The sequence below is a fragment of the Carassius auratus genome, chromosome 34 (genome assembly GCF_003368295.1).
Source record: "Carassius auratus strain Wakin chromosome 34, ASM336829v1, whole genome shotgun sequence".
NCBI classification, from domain to species: domain Eukaryota; kingdom Metazoa; phylum Chordata; class Actinopteri; order Cypriniformes; family Cyprinidae; genus Carassius; species Carassius auratus.
This window is the reverse complement of record NC_039276.1, coordinates 24,547,375-24,568,582: the sequence shown is the minus strand read 5'-3', so window position 1 is coordinate 24,568,582 and position 21,208 is coordinate 24,547,375. Positions and strand designations below refer to the sequence as shown.

Here is a 21,208-nt window from a genome sequence, read left to right as displayed (position 1 = left end):
ACATAAGTAAAATTGTCCATGTGACATTAGTAGTTCAACCCTAATTCTACGAAGCTACAATTATACTTTTTGTGCCCAAAGATAATAAGAATAACAACTTTGTTCAATAATTCTCCCCATTTCGAAGAGTATCATGATGCTCACAAACACTTCCGCTTTGTTTAAACAATGCATGCGCATTGCACTGTTACTTACGCCAACATGCATCAGCACGCCCATGCATTGTTCGTTCGTTCTTGCATCAACCACTTGCATCAACTTAAATAATTGGCCCATATTACATAACTTTGAGCCATCTTGCAAGAACTGCTTTCAATAGCCATTGCCATCATCAAACCTCAAAACGTGCACATGTGCCAAAAAACTTGCTTTGAACACTCTCAAGTTCATAAATAGCCTTCACTTCTCATCATATCAGATCTTATAAGCTTAATCACACATGCATCGCAGCTCCACAGCAGGCATAATTTATAATAAAACTTTGCTGAATGGCTACCCACAGGATAGCACATTCAAACAGCGCCTTAATGAAGTCAATTCCTTCGCTGAATAATCAATAGGTGCAGTACAGCAGCAGACATCCATATCAGTATCCAGCTGGTCGTTTCACAGATTTAGTGTGATCCATGTCCACGTCTTCGTGGAAATTTTCAGACTTCAGTGTAACGGCACACATTTGTGATAAGCCACTATTCATATAGAGGTGAACAATTGACGCTTGAGTCCATAGCATAGCTTCTTAATCATTTATTTTTACAAATCAACAGTCCATAAAACCAACAGTTGAGCCATAGCTTCACCGCTAATCATTAGAACACACAGCCACATGAACAAATGGTCTGAACATTGTCTCTGCTGCTCCCACCTACTGCTTTACCTGCACTAAATACGTAACTGCAATAATATAACTTTTTTGAATTCATCATAAGACATTGCAAAGTAAGAGTTCTTATTTCCTGTGCATGGATCCAGAGAAGGGTCCATTTCCTCTCTTTGTGTCCACAGCCAGAAGATTAGAGAGAAGTGAGGTCCACCTCTTCCTAATTCTCCAGTGAAGAAAGTCTGAAGGTGTGTTCTCTGTCGGGACACGTGTGACTCCAAATTAGCCGCCCATGCTCACGTGCCCACGTTGTGGCCAGGTGATTTATGTATGGTGAATAAAAATTTGTCTGGCTGACAGGGATGATCAGATGGTGGTCGTTAGTAGGTCTGAGAGGTCCTGGCTCAAGTTGAATGGTCCTATTCTGGCCGTCTGCTGCACGGTGCTCCTCATGGTGAACGTTCCTCCACACCATCCATGCAGATGTGAGGATCTGTATGTGAGCGTGTGTGCTTACATGGTTTTCTAGCTTGAGCACTGCAGCTGGCTGCCGTAAATATTAGCTTTTCAAATGAACGTGGCCACCCTCAGATATTCAAAGGCAGAAATTGAGAAGCATGTTTTTTTATTTAGTTGTCTGGCACCCTTTTCTAGACCAGCAGCAGACAGCTTGGTTACGTTCAACAAACATACGGTAAGCAGTGCATTCAGCCTGCCTCTTCTAGTGCTGGTGGTTTTGGACTGGGGTGAAGGGGTCTGTGAGACTGGTTTCAAAAGGGCATTGGGTTCAGCTCCATTACACATAAATATAAACAAATACTCACTGAAGAGATTTGAAAATAACAAGCTAATAAACCTAACCTCCCTTTAAGCTGAAGCAATGCAGAACTTGAAACAGAATTGATTAGTTCACCTCTTGAGTCCTTGGGTTTGAGTTGTTCAATCAGTTAATGCTATGCAGTCTGTACAGGAAACAGAATTGATTAGTTCACCTCTCGAGTCCTCGGGTTCGAGTTGTTTGTTAAGTTAATGCTATTCGGTCTGTATGGGAAACAGAATTGATTAGTTCACCTCTTGAGTCCTCAGGTTCGAATGAATTCATTCATCTCGTGACAGCCCCATAGGCTATAATGCAGTCTGCACCAGAAAGATAATTTATTAGTTCACCTCTCGATTCGGTTTGAGTTATTCGTTCTTCACCTGGCCGCTTCCCGCCTCAGTATCTTATAACAAACACATTACATTAGCATATAATTATTATTATTATTTCAACGTTGTTGTAGAACGTTGTTGTGTACAATGCATAATCTGGTAACGCTTTAAAATAATGGTCCGTTGTTAATAAGTAGCTACGCAGGAAGTAATAGGTAGTACTACATTAACACTTAACTTAATACTATTAACTAATATAGAAGCAAGATTAACTAAGCAGTAAGTAATAGCTCATTTAGGACATAGGTAGTTCCTTATTAGTTATTTGATAATTACTAAAGAAAAATATCGTCATTGAGAACTACTTTGGAACTATGGCCAACTAATGAAGAATAACCAATTAATTACTAATCACAACAGCTACGTCTATAAAGTGAACAATTAGCTTCTTTATGGAAACGTGTATATATATATATATATATATATATATATTTATATATATATATATATATATATATATATATATATATATATATATATATATATATATATATATATATATATATATATATATATATATATAGCCTATCCATATGATATATTTTATGAGCTCCATTTAACGTTAGTGATATCATGCTGGGGAGGGCTTCTCTTCAGGAAGTGACAATAAATAACGATGTTCTCTTGTCAAAACATCTTTGCGTCCTTCATGAAAACATTGACTGCATTTATAGTGTTAAGCACAAAACAACATCTTCCAGATTACAATGTCTGGTAGAATATCACTAGTTCCTCACAGAAATATATGGCTGTACAGTATGTGTCAGATAATTTTATTGTAAATTACTTGTGAAATCCATTACTCATTACTCAAGTGTTATCTTGTCAGTCCGCAGGAACTACTATAGTGATCTGGCCCTTTATTTTAAAGTGAAAAACATGTCAACTCCTGACTAATTGCTCAAGCGTTACCTTGTCAGTCCGCAGGAACTACTAGTGATCTGGCCCATTATTTTAAAGTGAAAAACATGTTAACTCCTGACTAATTACTCAAGTGTTACCTTGTCAGTCCGCATGAACTAACGTTACTAGTGATCTGGACCATTTATTTTAAAGTGAAAGATTTTTTATTTTAAAGACAACATTTCTTAAAACTACATAACGTTACTGTTGTAAATAAACAAATAACAAACAAACAAACGTAATGTTAATCATTTATTTTTTGCGAAAATATCAAAAGTGGTACCAAAAGTAGTTCAAATGATAATGAGTTCCAGTCGCAGTCCTCTATATGGAGGTAATAGTTTTTATAGGGTACAGAGCAGAATTTAATTTATTAATCCATGAAATTATGTATCTGTCTTCTCTCCATGAAGGCGCACTGGCGCAGTATTCAAATGTCATAAACTGAAACACAACATGTCGCAATCTGTGACGAATTGGATGAGGACCAATGAGCGTTCGATATCAGTGCCGTAAACCATGTCATAACGTGGCGCACTGGCGCTATTTTCAAATTCATAACGAGCGCGAGCTCAGCTTTGACTGTGACGGACGCTGTTGCTGAGAATGAATATGAAGAACTATTGATAAAGGGCTGAATTTGGATATGTTCCTTGCAAACATCTGGATTCTAAAGATATGCAGTACAGCAAACAAATAAAATGGATGTGATTTGTAATTGTATGCTGTGCTTTTGTGTGTATCTATGGTTTGCAGCATGCACAGAAATGTTAGTTCCTATTAAATAGACGAGTAAACTGCTTTCAATAAATTGAATAAAAACATGTATTTGTACGTTTTACTGCTATAAATACGTATAAATTGTACGTTTCTATGTGCATGAAAACTTATGTAAATATACGTGTGATAGAAACACATTTAACGTAAAAATACACACGTATTCTCATGAGATCACATTGAACACTCGAGTCATGGATTTCACAAGTAATTTACAATAAAATTATCTGACACATACTGTACAGCCATATATTTCTGTGAGGAACTAGTGATATTCTACCAGACACATTGTAATCTGGAAGATGTTGTTTTGTGCTGAACACTATAAATGCAGTCAATGTTTTCATGAAGGATGCAAATATGTTTTGACAAGAGAACATCATTATTTATTGTCACTTCCTGAAGAGAAGCCCTCCCCAGCATGATATCACTAACGTTAAAGTTATTAGAGTTGGAGACTATTAGAGACTATTAGAGTTGGAGACGATAAATATATCATATGGATAGGCTATATATATATATATATATATATATATATATATATATATATATATATATATATATATATATATATATATATATATATATACGTTTCCATAAAGAAGCTAATTGTTCACTTTATAGACGTAGCTGTTGTGATTAGTAATTAATTGGTTATTCTTCATTAGTTGGCCATAGTTCCAAAGTAGTTCTCAATGATGATATTTTTCTTTAGTAATTATCAAATAACTAATAAGGAACTACCTATGTCCTAAATGAGCTATTACTTACTGCTTAGTTAATCTTGCTTCTATATTAGTTAATAGTATTAAGTTAAGTGTTAATGTAGTACTACCTATTACTTCCTGCGTAGTTACTTATTAACAACGGACCATTATTTTAAAGCGTTACCCATAATCTTACCTTGAAAAAAACTTGAACATTAAGAAAAACAAACAAAAAACATATTTCTCGTTAAACATCATTTAAATAAACAAATATTTGAATATTTGTTTTTTTTATGAGCACAAATATTACAATAAAATATTTTCGATTTAGAAAAATGCCTCTCCCTAGTTACGATGACACGAAAGTAAGGGACATGTTCATGTATTTAAATATCTACTCTATGACAGTGACACGCTCTAATATTGGCTATAATCAATTTCGTACCATTGTTTATAATTTTTGATTCTGATTCAGTGATCCAAGTTTTCTAGAAGGGGAGACCACTGACAAGAAAAAAAAATCCTTCAAAACCCATGCACCTTTTCCTTTTTGGCATTAGAAGCAATTAAATGTGCCTAAAGTAAATAAACCATCAAAGGGATAGTTTCCCCAAAAATAAAACTTCCTTTTATTTACTCAAAAGGAGATATGAATAAGAATATATCCAAAAGCTTGGTCACCATGGACTTTACCATCACTGTATGGACTAACCAAAACAAACAAAAAAACAACACCGATACATTTCTCAAAATTTCTTTCTTTCTTTCTCAAAACGTCATAGGCTACAGATTTGAAACAAAAGTCAGTAAATGTTGACGGAAATGTCATTTTTGGGTGAACTAGCCTATCCTTTTAACAGTTCATCCCGAATTATTTATTAGGAGTACATAAGATAATCTGTACCATAATATTATCATAAAATATTGGAGTTTTTTTTTTTAATTAATATCATCCTTTAATTAATTGAGAATTGAATTCTCATTTCCCCTACCGTTATGTTTGCATGCTCATTTACTGTAATTTAAATCACGTGCTCATTTAATCTTAATCTTAAACAATACTGTACAATGTATAATGTTGTGATGCCTAAATTCACTTTAGCATTTAAAATATTCAACTTTTGTGTTAAACGTCTACCATCAAATTAAATTAATTCTTAGTACTGGGCAGAATTCTGAATATTGATGCATTCCTAGTAGGGCTGCACGATGTGTTGTTTAAGCATCGATATCGCGATGTACGAATCCACGATAGTCACATCGCAGGATGTGCGATGTAGGCTGTCGTAGTTGATCCGTTATTCATTAACTGTACGGGCCAGCTGCTCCCCGCCCCTTGACGAATGTGATTCGTGGATTAATTGCACAGCTTAACCATCATAGAGTGAAAGTTTATCATTGACACTTCACAGGACTGAAAACCACATGCAAGTTTAACAGGGCAGATAGAGCGCGCGCGAGAGAGACAGAGAGAGCGCACGCGCGTGAGAGAGACAGAGAGAGCCGTCTTCAAACAACACGAGCGCTGTCTTGCTCTCTCTCCCTCGCGCATATTAATCAATTGACACAATGGTGTCGATGTTTAAATAATTTAAAATGAGAATGTAAATGTGCTCACCCCATTTTTGTTTGTAAGAAAAAATATCGCAATATATATCGCAGAAAAATAAAATATCGCAATGTCATTTTTTCCCAATATCGTGCAGCCCTAATTCCTAGTATACATTACCATTTAAAAGTTTGCAGTCCATAAGATTTTTAGTTTTTGAAAGACGTCTCTTATGCTTGCCAGGTCAGCATTTATTTGATCAGTAATAAAAAGAAGAGTGATATTGTGACATATGTGAAATAACCGTTTTTTATTTGAATATATTTTATTTTAAAATGTAATTTATTCCTGTGATAGCAATACTGAATTTTCAGCAGTCATTACTCAGTCTTCAGTGTCACATAATCCTTCAGAAATCATTCTATTATGCTGATTTATTATTAATAGAAAATTTAAAAGAACAGCTGTCAACCTTGGCTACCATGAAGCATGCTGGAGACACAAGTAAACAAAACAGGCTTTTAATCCACAGAACATCAAGATGGGAGACAGAGACAGAAACACATACACGTAACGAGTAGAACCAACAAACACTAACTGTATGGACTGGGGGTTTTAAACACAGGATAATCAGGGAGGAACGAGACACACCTGGAATCAAATTAACACAATCAACGGGAGACAGAAACTGGGTCACGGAGCACATGAGTAGCAAAACAGTCTGACAACAGCATTTGGAATCAAAATATTTTTAAACGTTATAAATATCATGTTTGACCAATGTAATGCATCCTTGCTAAATATGTTATATTATATGATATTATATGATATTATATATTAAACAACCACAAACATTTTTAATGATAGTATACACATGTTTAGCAATATAACATAACATAAACAAATACAATACATTTTTGTAATATTCAATAAATGAGGGGGTGGGGGGGACATATACACAATGTCTGCAAGTAAAACCTGTTCATTTGTAGACCTGATAATAACATGGCTAGAGTGGCTCTTCAAAGCGCATTAGAACTAGAAACAGCATGCCTGTCAACCCAAATTGTGCTTGAGCTGGCTGCAACGGATTTCTCCAGTGTAGACAGCATTATTGATTATAATGAGAGCAATTTAGTTTATCAAGTGGTGCTGCTCATGTCTGCTGTGGACACAGTGTTATGTCGAACCTCTAATTGGACGGTCAGGATGAAGATGTGGAGGTTTGAGCTGCTAGTTGAACTGCCATGCTCAAATAGGATATCCCATATTGCCCTTTCTCAACAGGAAGGATTGACAGTTTGCAGGTTACAGCATTAGCCAAAGCCGAAGGGATGCGTTAAGATCGAGGCAGTTAGAAGGGATGAGGAAGTGTCACGGTTTATAGAGCTGTGTGAGTGATGGATTCCATGTAGAGTGCAGCTCTTTCACTAGAGTATTGCAAAGTGTGCTGGACAGTGAGAAAATGGCTAAAGACACGAGTCAGAGCAGCTTTACAGTGTGTTCAGTTCACTGTAAAAGAATGAGTTTAATCTCTTCCTTTCAGGCACCATGAAAGATGATGCTTGGCACATCTTTGTAAGCCACTGTTCACTGTTATCAGTCTGTTTACTTATTGCATTCATCTTATCAAAGTCTACCTGCATAAAAAAGCACTAATGAACTGAGAGTGAAAGACAAATGCCAATGCAGATCTGGTTCTCCCTCTCGCTTGCTGCTCTGTTAAATCTCTTTCCTCTGGCCAGCTCATTTCTACTCATTTTAATGTAGTTGTCAACAGCTTGCGGTGGAGCGGTTTGAGTGGCTTTGGTGTCCGTACGCTCACAAGCTGTTGGGTAGTGTCAGATCCGATGAATGAAGGATCGCAGACACACTCAAATCCCTCTGGAGTAAAGAAGTGAATGAGGGACCTGCTTTCCTTTTACTACTCCATCTCTCTCTCTCTCTCTCTCTCTCTCTCTCTCTCTCTCTCTTCCCTGAGCATGTGTCATTGGACAGTTGCCAGCAGTGAGCACGATGAGCTTGTGATTGGTTTAAAGGATTTCAGGAAATATTAGAATGGTGCAGAAAGACTTTGATAATGAGTGAATATGCAGCAATGCAACATACTTTTAAATACTGTGAAATAACCATATTAAAATTGATGGTTGCATAGTAGGTGCGAATTGGAAGTCGATAATATCTTATTTTCTTAATTTCATACTGAATACACGGTATGTGTAGTTTTTTTGTAGGTTATAGAAATATATTAACAATAGTTATCAATTATTTCTATTGAATTATTCAGTATGTTTTGATGCCTGATGAGGTGTGCATTATTTTTCTAATAATTTAACAACCCAGAGTCAATTATTCTGCTTATACTACGGTTGCCACACCTCAAGACATCGACATCAGATGATATATTTCAAGGCATTCATCCAGTTTAAAATGCTGTTGTGGGTAGGATTAATTTCTTCCGCATCTCATCCCACTCCTACATTGCTTATTCCAAAACATCATTTTAGAGAGAGAGAGAGCTTGTATATTACCTCTCTGAGTCTGTGTGTTTCTCACAATTGTGACAGTGAAACTTTAAGTAAAATTTCTTCGCGAACAACGCCATTGTTACCTCGCTTGTGAGAAATATCATGTAGCTTTTAAAATAAAATCGCCAGAGTAGCGATAACGTCAGCACGTGTATGTTTCTGTATACTGTAAGTTATGTATGTGCGTGAGGGAGAGCGGGAGAGATAGAGTAGCCTATGTGCTTTACCAACATAATAAAACGTAATTATGCCATTTTTATCATATTACTATATTTATTTGTCTGGCCAGTATGGTTACAGCGGTGACACTTTAACTTACATTTACTATATATTGATTGTAAGATAACACAACTACGCAGACTTATTTTGTGATAGCTATTTATCAATTCAACATATTTCAATAGGCTAGTAGATTATTTTAGTGGCTAACCAATCCAACCCATGAAACAAGAATTAGACAAATAAACAAACAACAGACAAAACTTATTGAGGAGGAAAAATAAAGCTCTCCTTGCTAACGGAACAATGAGTTCACACAGTATATTCAAAAGATGTATTTGTAACATCAACACCTGACTGATCAGACAGTTTACCTGTGATTATGGAGTGTTTGATTTGATGCAGACTTGAGACAGAGATTCAGTACTGTGCCTGATCAAGTCTGAAGGATCATGGAAGGCAAAATAATGATCACTATTACATCATTGTAATTGTGCATCCCAAACCCATGCCATTAAAAAAAGAAAAAGAAGAAGAAAACAAACAGCCCAAAGTAGCGCAATTACCATGCCCCAAATATATATTTTTTTTATTTCCATCCCTAAAATACATATTTTATAGTCACTGTTATGCACATTTATCATAAACACAGCTCAAATGCTTCCTACTAGTGTGGCCCAAAACATTTAGCACAGTTTTATTACAGGTAGAATGAAAAATATTTCAGTGCAAGCATTTCAACCCAATGTAATTTATGCAATATTTCAAACCTATAACCCACTGGGGAAAATCAACCAATGGCAACAGTTTAAAAGCAGCCCAATTTCATGGAAAAAAACAACAACTCTGCATCCAACACGAGCTGCAGAAGTCCGATTTGGTTGATCACGGGTCAAAAGTAAGGAGAGATAACTGACAATACTCATAAACAGTTCCACAGCTCATTGACAAATATAGATGTGCTTGCTTCACACAGTGTGCGCACGATCGCGAAATTGAAAGTGAACTGCGACTGTGAGTGCTCTTTCAAAGGGATTTAAATACCCGACATATTGATAACAGCCTCCTGATGTGCGAAACTTATATACAATATTAGAATGTTTACGGGAGCGGGTATAAAAATGGCATGAGCGGATGGGAGCATGCGGTAATGGTCAGAAATTCAGCGAGAGCGGGATCAACAAGCCCCGCGCTATCATGCAGCAGCACACTCATTGAGCCCTTAACAGATGATGTAGAATCTTGCAGGATTCCATAAATTAACTGCACAGAACCCCCATTTTTAGACAAATATACACAATAAAAAGATGGCATTTAAGATTTTTTTTCTAAATGGATTACCGGTAATCAACTTTTAATACTTTTTAAGACTTTTTAAGGACACTGTTTTGGTTACTGTGCTGTTTTAAGAACTTTGAAATAACAGAAATCATTTGGCGAAGTGATACGGAAATGTAATGCGGTCCAGAGCTGCCTGGAACTACATTCGCCGTTAGTTCCTTGAAAATAATTGCACACCTTAGAACATTCGTCAGCCAATCAGATTCAAGCATTCAACGTCCTGGAGTATAATAATTAATAAACTATAAATAGTTATGTCTTATGACTTGCAGTGAAGACAGATGGGAGATACATGAAATTATACCATAATATTCAATATCTCAACATGTATATATTTGCTCTGCATTTCAACCTTATGTAAAAAATATTACAAGGCATGTTTTTCACGTTTAACACAAAAATTTAGATTATTTAATTGAATTAGTTTTTATTTATATACAGTATACCAGTATCACAAAATGGCACTTAACAGCAGTGCTTTTTTACTCAAATATTTTAAAATGAATTATTGTGTTCAAAATCTTTGAATCAAAGTTTAGAATTGTTTCACATGAAATTCAGTTATAACATTTCTGTCTTAGTTATAAATCATGAGGTCTTGGAAACTTCATCACTAAATTCACAAAATTTCAAGAATACGGTGACTGTTTGTCATGTCACAACAATTGGACAGCTCAATTTATAGCTTGTCAACTACTGTAGTTGTATGAGTATTTTGTCTCACTCTGTTTCTTTGGTTTCTGCTGGATCTGATCTAGAGGCAGTCAACTGTTCGTTTTGCACGCTGTAGCACCTATGCTGAATACTCTTTCACTTTCTTTTTTGTCTCACTGTTTCTTTTGCTTTCTTTCTGTGTCCCCAGGAGTCGGAAGATTCAGATCCGGAACATTCCTCCTGATCTCCAGTGGGAGGTGAGTGTCTAAGCGCTCGGGCAGAAAGAACAGTGTGTGTGTGTGTGTGGTCAAGACTCTATCTCCTGTCTATCTCCGCTGTGCTGCAGCACTTCTTTCTCTAACTTACAGTGCGTTAGGGAAGCTCCGCCCATACACACAAGTACACTTCCTCTGCAGTCCATGAGAATCTGTCTGGAGAGAATTCAGCCCTTGTAACCCAATTGTAAATCCTAATGACATCATCACAGTGAGCGCTGGCCCACTTTCATGCTCTCACACACTTTTGCATGTATTTGGACACTGTGCCCCTATATTCGGTATTCAAATGTCGAGTTTAGTGGTTCACTGTGTAAAAATCCAAGTGTCCATTTAGTATCATACCAAGCCATATTGACATTTGCACACCAGTTTTGAATCTTGAGCATCAACAGTCACTTGACACAAGCTTGGGCAGAACTAAAGAATATCACTGAATAAAAAAAAGTCTCAGGCAGTGTCTCAAAAACAAAAACTATTAAATGATTTGAATTATAATGAATGTACAGTATGTACACTTTTTGAACTTTTTTTTTTTTAAGAAAGTGGGGATGGGAACAAAAACAGCATTAGGCAGCATATTAACTGATAATAGTAAGAAATGTTTCTTGATAATGATTTCTAATGAAAGACTGGAGTCAATTAAGCTTTACCATCACATAAAAAATAAAAAAAATATTTCTCAATATCACAGTATTTACTGCATTTTTTTAAAATCAAATAAATACTAGGCATTAGAGTTATAAAATATGAGACACCTTACAAAACATTGAAAATCTTAATGCAACCATACTTTTGAATGATAGTGTATGTATTAGTGGATGACCAATGTAGTTTTTTTGACTGCCGATGCCGATATCTTGAAAAGCAGGGGGTGCTGATAGCCGATATAAAGACGATTTAATTTTATATTATTATTTAAGGAATTTGAAATAATTTGACAATGGATGCCATACTTATACTTCTGATGACAAAGTTTTTTTTTTATTTTTTTTTATAAAAATACAATTAAAAAGGAAGTAATTACTGTAAATCAACAGGGCACTCAGTATTCTGGGAAGTTTTTGTGCATTGGGAATCATATTTTTCAAATAAAGCCAGTGTAATGAATGTGACCTGAATATGGCAGTGGGCAAATGCATAAAGCACAGCATAATCGCGAGTTTAAAGTTTAACGCATTCAATTCACATGGACTGACCATCACAGAAAGAACACGTGATCATGCTGGATACACATACACACTTCACAAGATCTCACAGCTGGATTCGACTAAGTTTGCAAGGTTTGTGAAATTAAATGTTCGTTGGTTAATCAAAGATTTGTTTAAATGACATAAATGCATATTTGTTTAATGCTGACAGCAAATGAGAAAGTATTATAATGTTTGCCTTTCTATTACTAATATATAATATTATAAAAGCAATCGTTATAATACTTTCTGTATACATTAATTCCTTTGTTTAAACATTCTATCGAAAAATTAGACAGACTTCTATCCGTATTAGACAAAACTGTTAACAACAACAGTAAAAAAGAGGGTGAATGTGAGCACGGTGTGCTCTGCCGCTGCCGTTTAAAGCGCCGTCAAAATAAAGTCCCACCTCGAGCACATCAGCCAAGCAGAAAAACGTATCGGCCGATGCCGTTATTGAATAATGCCAAATATTGGCCGATATATCGGTCGACCACTAGAATGTATACTTTGTGTTAGACAGAAAAAAAATAAAAGCATACAGGGTTTGATCATTTAAGTAATACTAAGTATAATGGTGGCATTTTCATTTTCAGCTCTTTCCAATCTTTATTTTTTGGATTTCAATCTAAAAACAGTTTATGAGATGTTTGGGTGTGTGACTGATTGTGCTCTTCTCATTGCAGGTTTTGGACAGCCTATTAGCAGAGCATGGTACTGTAGAAAATGTGGAACAAGGTAAAGGAGTTGCCACAGTCTATAAATGGACTATACTTAAATATAACTATACAGTATATTAAGCTTTGTTTTTGTTTTTTGTTTGGGTAGTTGACATTTTATGCAGTGCTTTAAGATATGACATGCTAAATTCCATCAAAAAGCTTGTATCAGTTGGTTGCTCAATCACATTCATATTCATGTTATTGGTGAATTAACCATTTATGAAACAATAAATAGTCTTTTCTGTTGGGGACTTTTTCATACTGCACTTGTGCTGATGTACCCTTGTGGATGAGTCTAAATCACTAACAGACTCTGGAGTACAGAGACAATGAGTGTGTTTAGATCACACGTTATCCAAACTTAAATAACATCAACACATGCTATCAGTAAAGGCGTTTTAGTTTTGAGGTTCTGTGATTGTCTTTCCCAAATGAGAGAGAGTGTGAGAGGGAAGCACCCATGCAGGGTGTTTGAGAGGAAGTCACAGACAGACAGTGCATGAGAGAGGGATGAACTCTGCTCTGGCTGAAATGAGCAGTGTGTGGATTGAAGTGGTAATGCAAGGCTCCAGCTGTAATGTGTGTGTTTTCAGGGAGGTGCGGCGTGGTATTAGGGAGGTAAATGTAGGCGCCTGTGGTCTCTCTCTCACTCACAGCTGAGAAAGATTGCATTCTTGCCGGGTTTTAACTTGCATATCCTGCAACCACTTGTGATTTGATTGAAGGGTTTAGTGACTATACATTATTTTATCTGTGTTAACTTAATGTTGTTACAGTGGTGTTTGACATGACCTTTCATTGTATGCTGATAACCGACGCAAACACCTGTTCATAATCCAGACAAAGACAATCACATTTAAGCAAACGTGTCAGTGATATCCAAAATGTCCACAGAAATGAAAAATTTACTTTAAAACCTGCTGAGTTCTTAGAAATATACTATTTGTATTTATGCTGTTTTCGTATACCGGTAGTTTTGAAATTTCCAGACAAAGAAATGACTTTAAAACTGTCAAATGTTGTAACAGTCAATTCAAAATCTTGTTCTAACACCTTATATGTGAGTGACATTTTTGCAAATATCATGAATTAGTAATTTTTTTAATTATTTATTAGATTTGCTAGTTTTGGGGCGATACAGCTAAAAAGTTAAATTAATTGGATAATTTGTCATTTTATTAAACAATCAAAAAATTTTTTAATATATTTTAATGTATTTTAAATATGAAATAAAAGATTTTGCTAAAGTACTTAGAATTAATTTAATGAATAAAATAATTACTAATCCGGTTTTTATTTCAAAGAATAAGTTTTCTTCATTTTTGACCATCCTCACATTTTGACTCTATTCCATTAAAACGCATCATAATGAATTTTAATTCAGAAATGAAATAAAAAAAACATGCTTATTATAGGAAATGTGTATTCAGGTTATTGTATGTATGAATTGCATTTTTTAAAATAAGTTAATAGATCCAGACAAAAACAGTCATACTGTCATCCTCAGAATTGCTAATCCAGTCTAGGCCCCGTTTATACTTGTGCATTTTCGTTTTTTAAAACGGCGTTTTAGAATTAAAACAATTGACATTTAGAATGCCGTTTTAACTGCGTTTCTGAAACAATCTCCATCTACGCTAACAGAAAACACGTCACGTAACCGTACCAAAAGTTATGGGTTTCAAAAATGAAAACGCACTAGTGTAAACGGGGTCTTAATGATTGAATTTTCAGATTATAATAATTGTAACCCCAGCATTGTTTAAAAAACTAATCCCATCTAAATAGTGCTGTTGTGTGATGTGTGGTCTGCATCTTAAGAAATAAATATGATAATGTTTGCATGATATAAGAGCATAATTACTACTTCTCATCGTTCTTTCTCAGGGCTTATTGCATGATGTGTATACATTGGTGACACTCATTGGTTCTGAGATTGATCACTTGAGCTGTTTTATTACAAGGCTTTGTGGTTCTCTTCATGTGTGAAACTCTGGATTTCTGCCCAGCTGTCTCCCTCAACTTCGTCCAGACAGACTGTCTGGTCCTCTAAGCACACAACTCCATCTAATCAATAAAAAGGCAGGCTCTCCTCTTAAAAATGCCATTCACATGCACATTGTCTATACGCAGTGGCTTCTGTCTGTAATCATTGTACACAGGTGCTATAGTTAGCTGTTGGACCTTAATCGCTGCATGAACTCTTGAAGTGGAGGTCTTTTCCTCATTGTGTGTGTATTTACACGATACACAGGGCTTTGATCTACGGACGTCAGGGTTGTTTTGTGCCTGTTCTGTGAAGTACACATCTGGTCATGGCACAGTAATCCTTCTTTTATATGCAGACACTGTGACACACTAGTGGCTCTTTGCAGCAACACTAGTGTAAAACTGTGTTTGTTTGTCTGTTTGCACTTAATACAGAAGCATGCAGTCTCATGTTTACGAATATGACTGAGTTCCCTGTTTATAACTCATGTTTTCTCTCTGTATTCATTCACATTTTTTTTGTTTTGTTTTTTTTGCAGTTAACACTGATACAGAAACAGCAGTGGTGAATGTGACATATTCAACAAAAGAAGAGGCTAAAATGTAAGAATCTAAGAATTAAGGTTTTGTATAAGGAATGGGCAGTGTTGCCACAATCATATGTAGACATTGCGTTTTTACTGTAGTTATTTTTGCTCATTTTAATATTATTAATAATATTCATTATTATGATATGAATTTAGAAATAATATAGTAATTTATAGATTTTTTTTTTAATTACAATTATAGTGTAAAGCTTGTTGACTAAATTGTTTTCGTTAATTGGAATAAAACCGGATTTAAAATAAAATCTAAATTTTAGTTGAAAAACATAAACTAAAGAAATTAAAGCTAAATATAAATATTTTAACTAATAAAAATAAAAGCATTTAGCAAAATGACTAACAAACGAGAAATAAAATGAAACTGAATATATAAAAAGCTGTCAAAATATTCTAAACAGTGGCGGTTTCTCCATTAGGGCGATTGGGTGACGCACCACCAAAGGAAAGGGAGGGATTTGATTATTATTATTTTTTTTACATTCAACCACAGTATTACACTAGCTTTCACTATTCTAGACTGTTTGTGCTGCCTCTAAATAGTCCAATCAGCATTGAGTCACGTTTTGTGCAGTACCGCCCCTTTTTGGGCGATTTCTGTCAGATTGAAAATCGCCCCGAGTGCTCTCATAGACTTCCATACAAAGAGGGCTCCCACTAACGTGCTTTCGTCATTGTGCGTAACTTCAACTGGTGGAAACAGTGACATCAATAATATTTAAAACTATTTGGAATTTTAACAATATTTTTTTTTAAAAAACTCCTTTAATATCTTTAATATCCTTTAATATCTATGTGAAAAAAAAGAAAGAAAAAAAAAACTGAGACGGGGACAGCTATGCTATGAGGATTTTCGAGGACGTGGTATGAGCGGAGAAAAAGGTTAGCAGGCTGAGAAGTAGCTGTTCCCCCGCGAGAGCATGACGGACATCACATGGACAACTACAGGTGTCACCGAAATGCATCATCTCTTGGAGAAGGTGAAAAAACACGAAAACGCAAAAATTCATGTGGATAGTTAGGAGCAGTGTAATATAAGTGAGCAATTTAAGTAAGCAGTGTAATTTAAGTAAGAAATGTGATATAAATGAGCAGTGTAATATAAGTCAGTTGTATAAACAGTGATTTATGTGACTTCAATTATTTCTTATTAAACTGAAATCGCAGTAAAACGTTTTTTTGGAAAAACCCACATCCTGTCATCAGTCTTCATTTGCTGTCGAATTGTGTTAAAATGCATATAGAAACATAAGGAGAGCAAGAGATTTTTTTTAACTAGCCGTTAATTTATTAATTGAATGGGTGGCCTATCCTCATTAATCGAGCAAACATTTGCCCCCCCCCTCAGAGAATTGGCAGGAGCCGCCACTGATTCTAAATACTAAAATAGTAAATAAATAATATTTATATAACACTGGCATAAAATTGTATACTATAACTAAACATTGTAAATTAAAGTATGCATTTAGTAGACACGTTTATCCTTTTAAGCAACTTACAGTGTATTCAGGCTAACAGTTTTTACCTAACATGTGTTCCCTGGGAATCGAACCCACAAACTTGCGCTGCTAATGCAAGGCTTTACCAATTGAGCCACAGGAACACTATTTACAAATTAGCAGTACAAACTCACCATCTGTACACTGTCATCATATTCCACTGATAATTGTCCCCCTCTGTGTCTTCAGAGCTGTAGAGAAGTTAACAGGACAGACGTTTGAGGATTACTCTTTTAAAGTGTCTTATATTTTGGATATGGATGCTGCTTCACCTCCACCTGCGACCCGGAATCGTCGCAGTGGAAGGACTTCACGGGAACAGGACTCGCAGCCCGGGACCTCTGGAGGCTCCCTGGGGCCCCGGCAGAAACAGCCAGACTTCCCCCTGCGCATGCTGGTGCCCACGCAGTTCGTGGGAGCTATCATTGGCAAGGAGGGGCTCACAATCAAAAACATCACCAAACAGACACAGTCTAAGTGAGTGAGAGAGTGAGATCCTTACGTCTATTCAACAGACATCTGTGCTTGATGTGATTCTGAGGAATTCTTTCAGTGCACTGGAATTAATATGCAGTTATTTTTATCATTTACATAATACATTCATTAATTACAAATGTGATCTACACTACCATTCAAGTGTTTGGAGTCAGTACTATATTTTGGAAACACTTTACAATACATTTTCAACCACTTTATTTAATGTGAACTAACAATTAACAGTAACTAAGATTAATAAATGCAGATGTATTGTTTACCTAAACTTTTATATAATACATTTATAAGATCAAAAGTTGTTAGTTACATTAGTTAATACACTGTGAACTTAAATGAATTTTTTTTATTAATTAACATTAACAAATGTTAATAAGTGCTGTAAAAATATACTACTGAATTGTTAGTTTATTATTTTAATGGTTTACTGATTTTATTTTTATTTTTTAAAGAAGCCTCTTGCTCACCAAGGCTGCGTATATTTAATAAAAAATACAGTAACAACAGTAATTTTGTGAAATATTATTAAAACAATATCAACTTTAGTATTTAAATATATTTGAATATATTTTCAAATCTAAAAATTATTCTTGTGATGGTAAAGATGAATGTTCAGCATCATTACGCCGGAATTTCACAAGATCCTACAGAAATCATTCTAATATATATATATATATATATATATATATATATATATATATACACATATATATTGCTCAAGACATTTTGCTCAGTTTTTTTTTTTTATTATCAATTTTGAAATCAGTTTTGCTGCTTAATATTTTTTGGTGGAAACCATAATTTTTTTTTTTTGAGGATTTTTTAATAAATAGAAAGTTAAAAAGAACAGCATTTATGAACATTATGAATGCCTTTACAGTCCCTGATCAGTTTAACATCCTTGCTGAAAAAAATCTTTAAAAAGACTTAAGTCAAAAACAGTAGTGTACATAGAAATTTAAATACATATTTTAAATATATTTAAATGCACACACAAAAAGAGAGCAATATCAATTAGATCATCAGTACACATTGCACTTTAACTATCCTGGAAATATGTTACATTTATTAATCAAATTTGGCCGTAAGTGTCAATTCACCATGATTTTAAAAACCTGCTTGAAGACAGTAAGAACTCTTCATGAAGCATTGCTCTCTGCTGATTAATCAGGTTCTCGTCCTTACAGGGTGGACATCCATCGTAAGGAGAACGCAGGAGCGGCGGAGAAGCCGATCAGCATCCACTCCACTCCTGAGGGCTGCTCGGCCGCCTGCCGCATGATCATGGACATCATGCAGAAAGAGGCTGATGACACGAAGGTGTAAGTCTGAATCTTCTGAAGTCATGGGAGTTCTTAAATTGCATCTCTAGTTGCCAACTTGTGGTCTTGCTTCTGTAGAACTGAGGATATTCCTCTGAAGATCCTGGCCCACAATAGTCTGGTTGGAAGACTGATCGGGAAGGAGGGCAGGAACCTGAAGAAGATTGAAGAGGAGACAGAGACCAAAATAACCATCTCCTCGTAAGTGTTTGTTGCATTTAATGGCGTTCAGCAGGTGAAAACAAGGAAAGCACATAATTATTTCTCTATTATATGAACTTCTGTAATGTTTTGTTACACTACACTTCTCTATGGAGGCATACATGATTACTTGGATTACCATGGAGAGCTCTTTTGATAGGAAATACAGTGTTTTGTAGTTAAGACATTGATCGTAACATGACCTGAACATGTGACATCTTGTAAAGGGCTTCTAAGTAGGTGGGATCTGGTTCAGAGGATCAGAGTACAGGTGGTTTTATATATTTCCCAGAAATAAGTGTGTGCTGGGCACACAGATAGCTTGGGAAGTGAGTCACCCAATTAAGCCCTAACCAGGACTGCTGACGTCATTGCTTAGCTGTCCCTCTAAAAACAGCCTGATTTACCAATGCTGTAATTATTTAAGATTCTTATATATAACTTTAATAAAGATTAGTGAAAACCAATATGATCACAGAGCCAGTAAGATGAAAATTCTAAGCTTCCTATCACTGTTTATAAGTCCTGTACAATAGGTTTAAATCCATCCAAGGTTAAAAAAACATTGTCATTTTGTCAAAATATCATTTTAAAATTACCTCAATTCTCAGAGATCCCTAAACGGTTTCCTTAAAGGGGGGGTGAAATGCTCGTTTTCACTCAATATCCTGTTAATCTTGAGTACCTATAGAGTAGTACTGCATCCTTCATAACTCCAAAAAGTCTTTAGTTTTATTATATTCATAAGAGAAAGATAGTCAGTACCAATTTATCCCGGAAAAACACGAGCCGCTGGAGGCGTGACGTGTGGGCGGAGCTAAAGAATCACAAGCGCCAGTAGGCTTGAAAGCTTTTGGAAGCTGTGACATTACCTTGAGGAAAAAACCATCATCCAAAACAAACCATGGCTAACAGTCAGATTCAGCGTATATTTATGATCCAGAATCAGATCCCGAGGCTGAAACTGAACGAGAGCAGCAGCAGCAATGACTCGCTCCGAGCGGGGCTCGAACCCGGGTCTCGGCATGGGAGGGGACGCACTAACAAGAAGGCAGAGATATTTTAAGCAGTTTTACTCACCACCTGTGGTTCCAACACACGATCGTGACCCTTTTTCGTTGGGATTGCATCATCCTTAAGAAATAAACGATACGCAAATCCGTCGTCAAACTGGGCCTTGTTTGTAAAACAAGCATCTTCGAAATGCAAGGAAGGAACAAACACAAACACTTGCACAACTCCGTTGATGCTCTGTAAAAATAAACTCCATCCACTGGTCCCTTAATGCTGTTTTTTTTTTGGTAATCTGTGCAGGGTTGTCTTGCCCAGGCAACCACAAATACACTCCTTTTGTGACTTTTCGCGACGCTCTCGCTCTGATCAGTGAATGTCTCTGCTCTCAGTGCTCTGCTCTACGGGAGCGTGCGCTCTTCCGGCAGACGTGCCCTCAGGATCCATATAAGGAAAATCCGCTCCATCTAACGTCACACAGAGCCATACTCGAAAAAAACTTTCCGAAACTTGTGACAAACCGGAAGGAGTATTTTTGGAACAGAAATACTCCTTCAAACGTACAACTTAATTTTTGAAACGTTGTCCATGTTTAGCATGGGAATCCAACTCTTTAACAGTGTAAAAAACTCAGTATGCATGAAATAGCATTTCACCCCCCCTTTAAACCCCACCTTTCGGTAGCAGACTGCGTTTCTGATTGGTCAACTGACATAGTTTTGATTGGTTGTTCCGCACACAACTTCATGGTAAACAATGCGTTAGCATCTTTTTGGGGTGAATTATGTCTTATTCCTCTCACCGCGAAGCAAACAGTAAAATAAAAAACTTGAACAGTCTCGCTGCTTTTTCTTCTGTGTGGGTGTATTCAAGCCGCGCGCTTCAGTTTGAATCTGAATAGCGCATTCAGCGCGGGGGCGTGGTCACATTAGATATAACGAAGGGAGACATGAAAAACGGACATCGCGTTGTTTTCATATGGATTACTTTATCACAGACTATCTGTTAGCAGCACTTGTTACACTTCATTTTAATGACGTGTTTATAAATGAAGATCAGCAGCGCAGTCAAAGGCTGCAGACAGCACACATACTGATAAGACGCTCGGGAGAAAACAAACACATAACTTCATAATCATACTTCGCGTTGTGATTCGGAGATGCTTGTTGGTCTAAATAAAGTTGGTAATGAA

The 21,208-nt window shown here is 36.0% G+C and overlaps 1 protein-coding gene across 3 annotated transcripts in view; it reads left to right on the top strand.

Moving 5' to 3' along the window:
- The window catches only part of LOC113053599 (insulin-like growth factor 2 mRNA-binding protein 2), a 56,954-nt gene that overhangs the window by 26,341 nt on the left and 9,405 nt on the right, over positions 1-21,208 (top strand). For all 3 annotated transcript variants that reach the window (XM_026218734.1, XM_026218733.1, XM_026218735.1), the window contains exons 3-8: positions 10,919-10,967; positions 12,865-12,916; positions 15,429-15,492; positions 17,180-17,467; positions 18,670-18,804; positions 18,883-19,005. In XM_026218734.1, the coding sequence (XP_026074519.1) occupies positions 10,919-10,967; positions 12,865-12,916; positions 15,429-15,492; positions 17,180-17,467; positions 18,670-18,804; positions 18,883-19,005 (711 nt within the window). The remainder of the gene's footprint in view (positions 1-10,918; positions 10,968-12,864; positions 12,917-15,428; positions 15,493-17,179; positions 17,468-18,669; positions 18,805-18,882; positions 19,006-21,208) is intronic.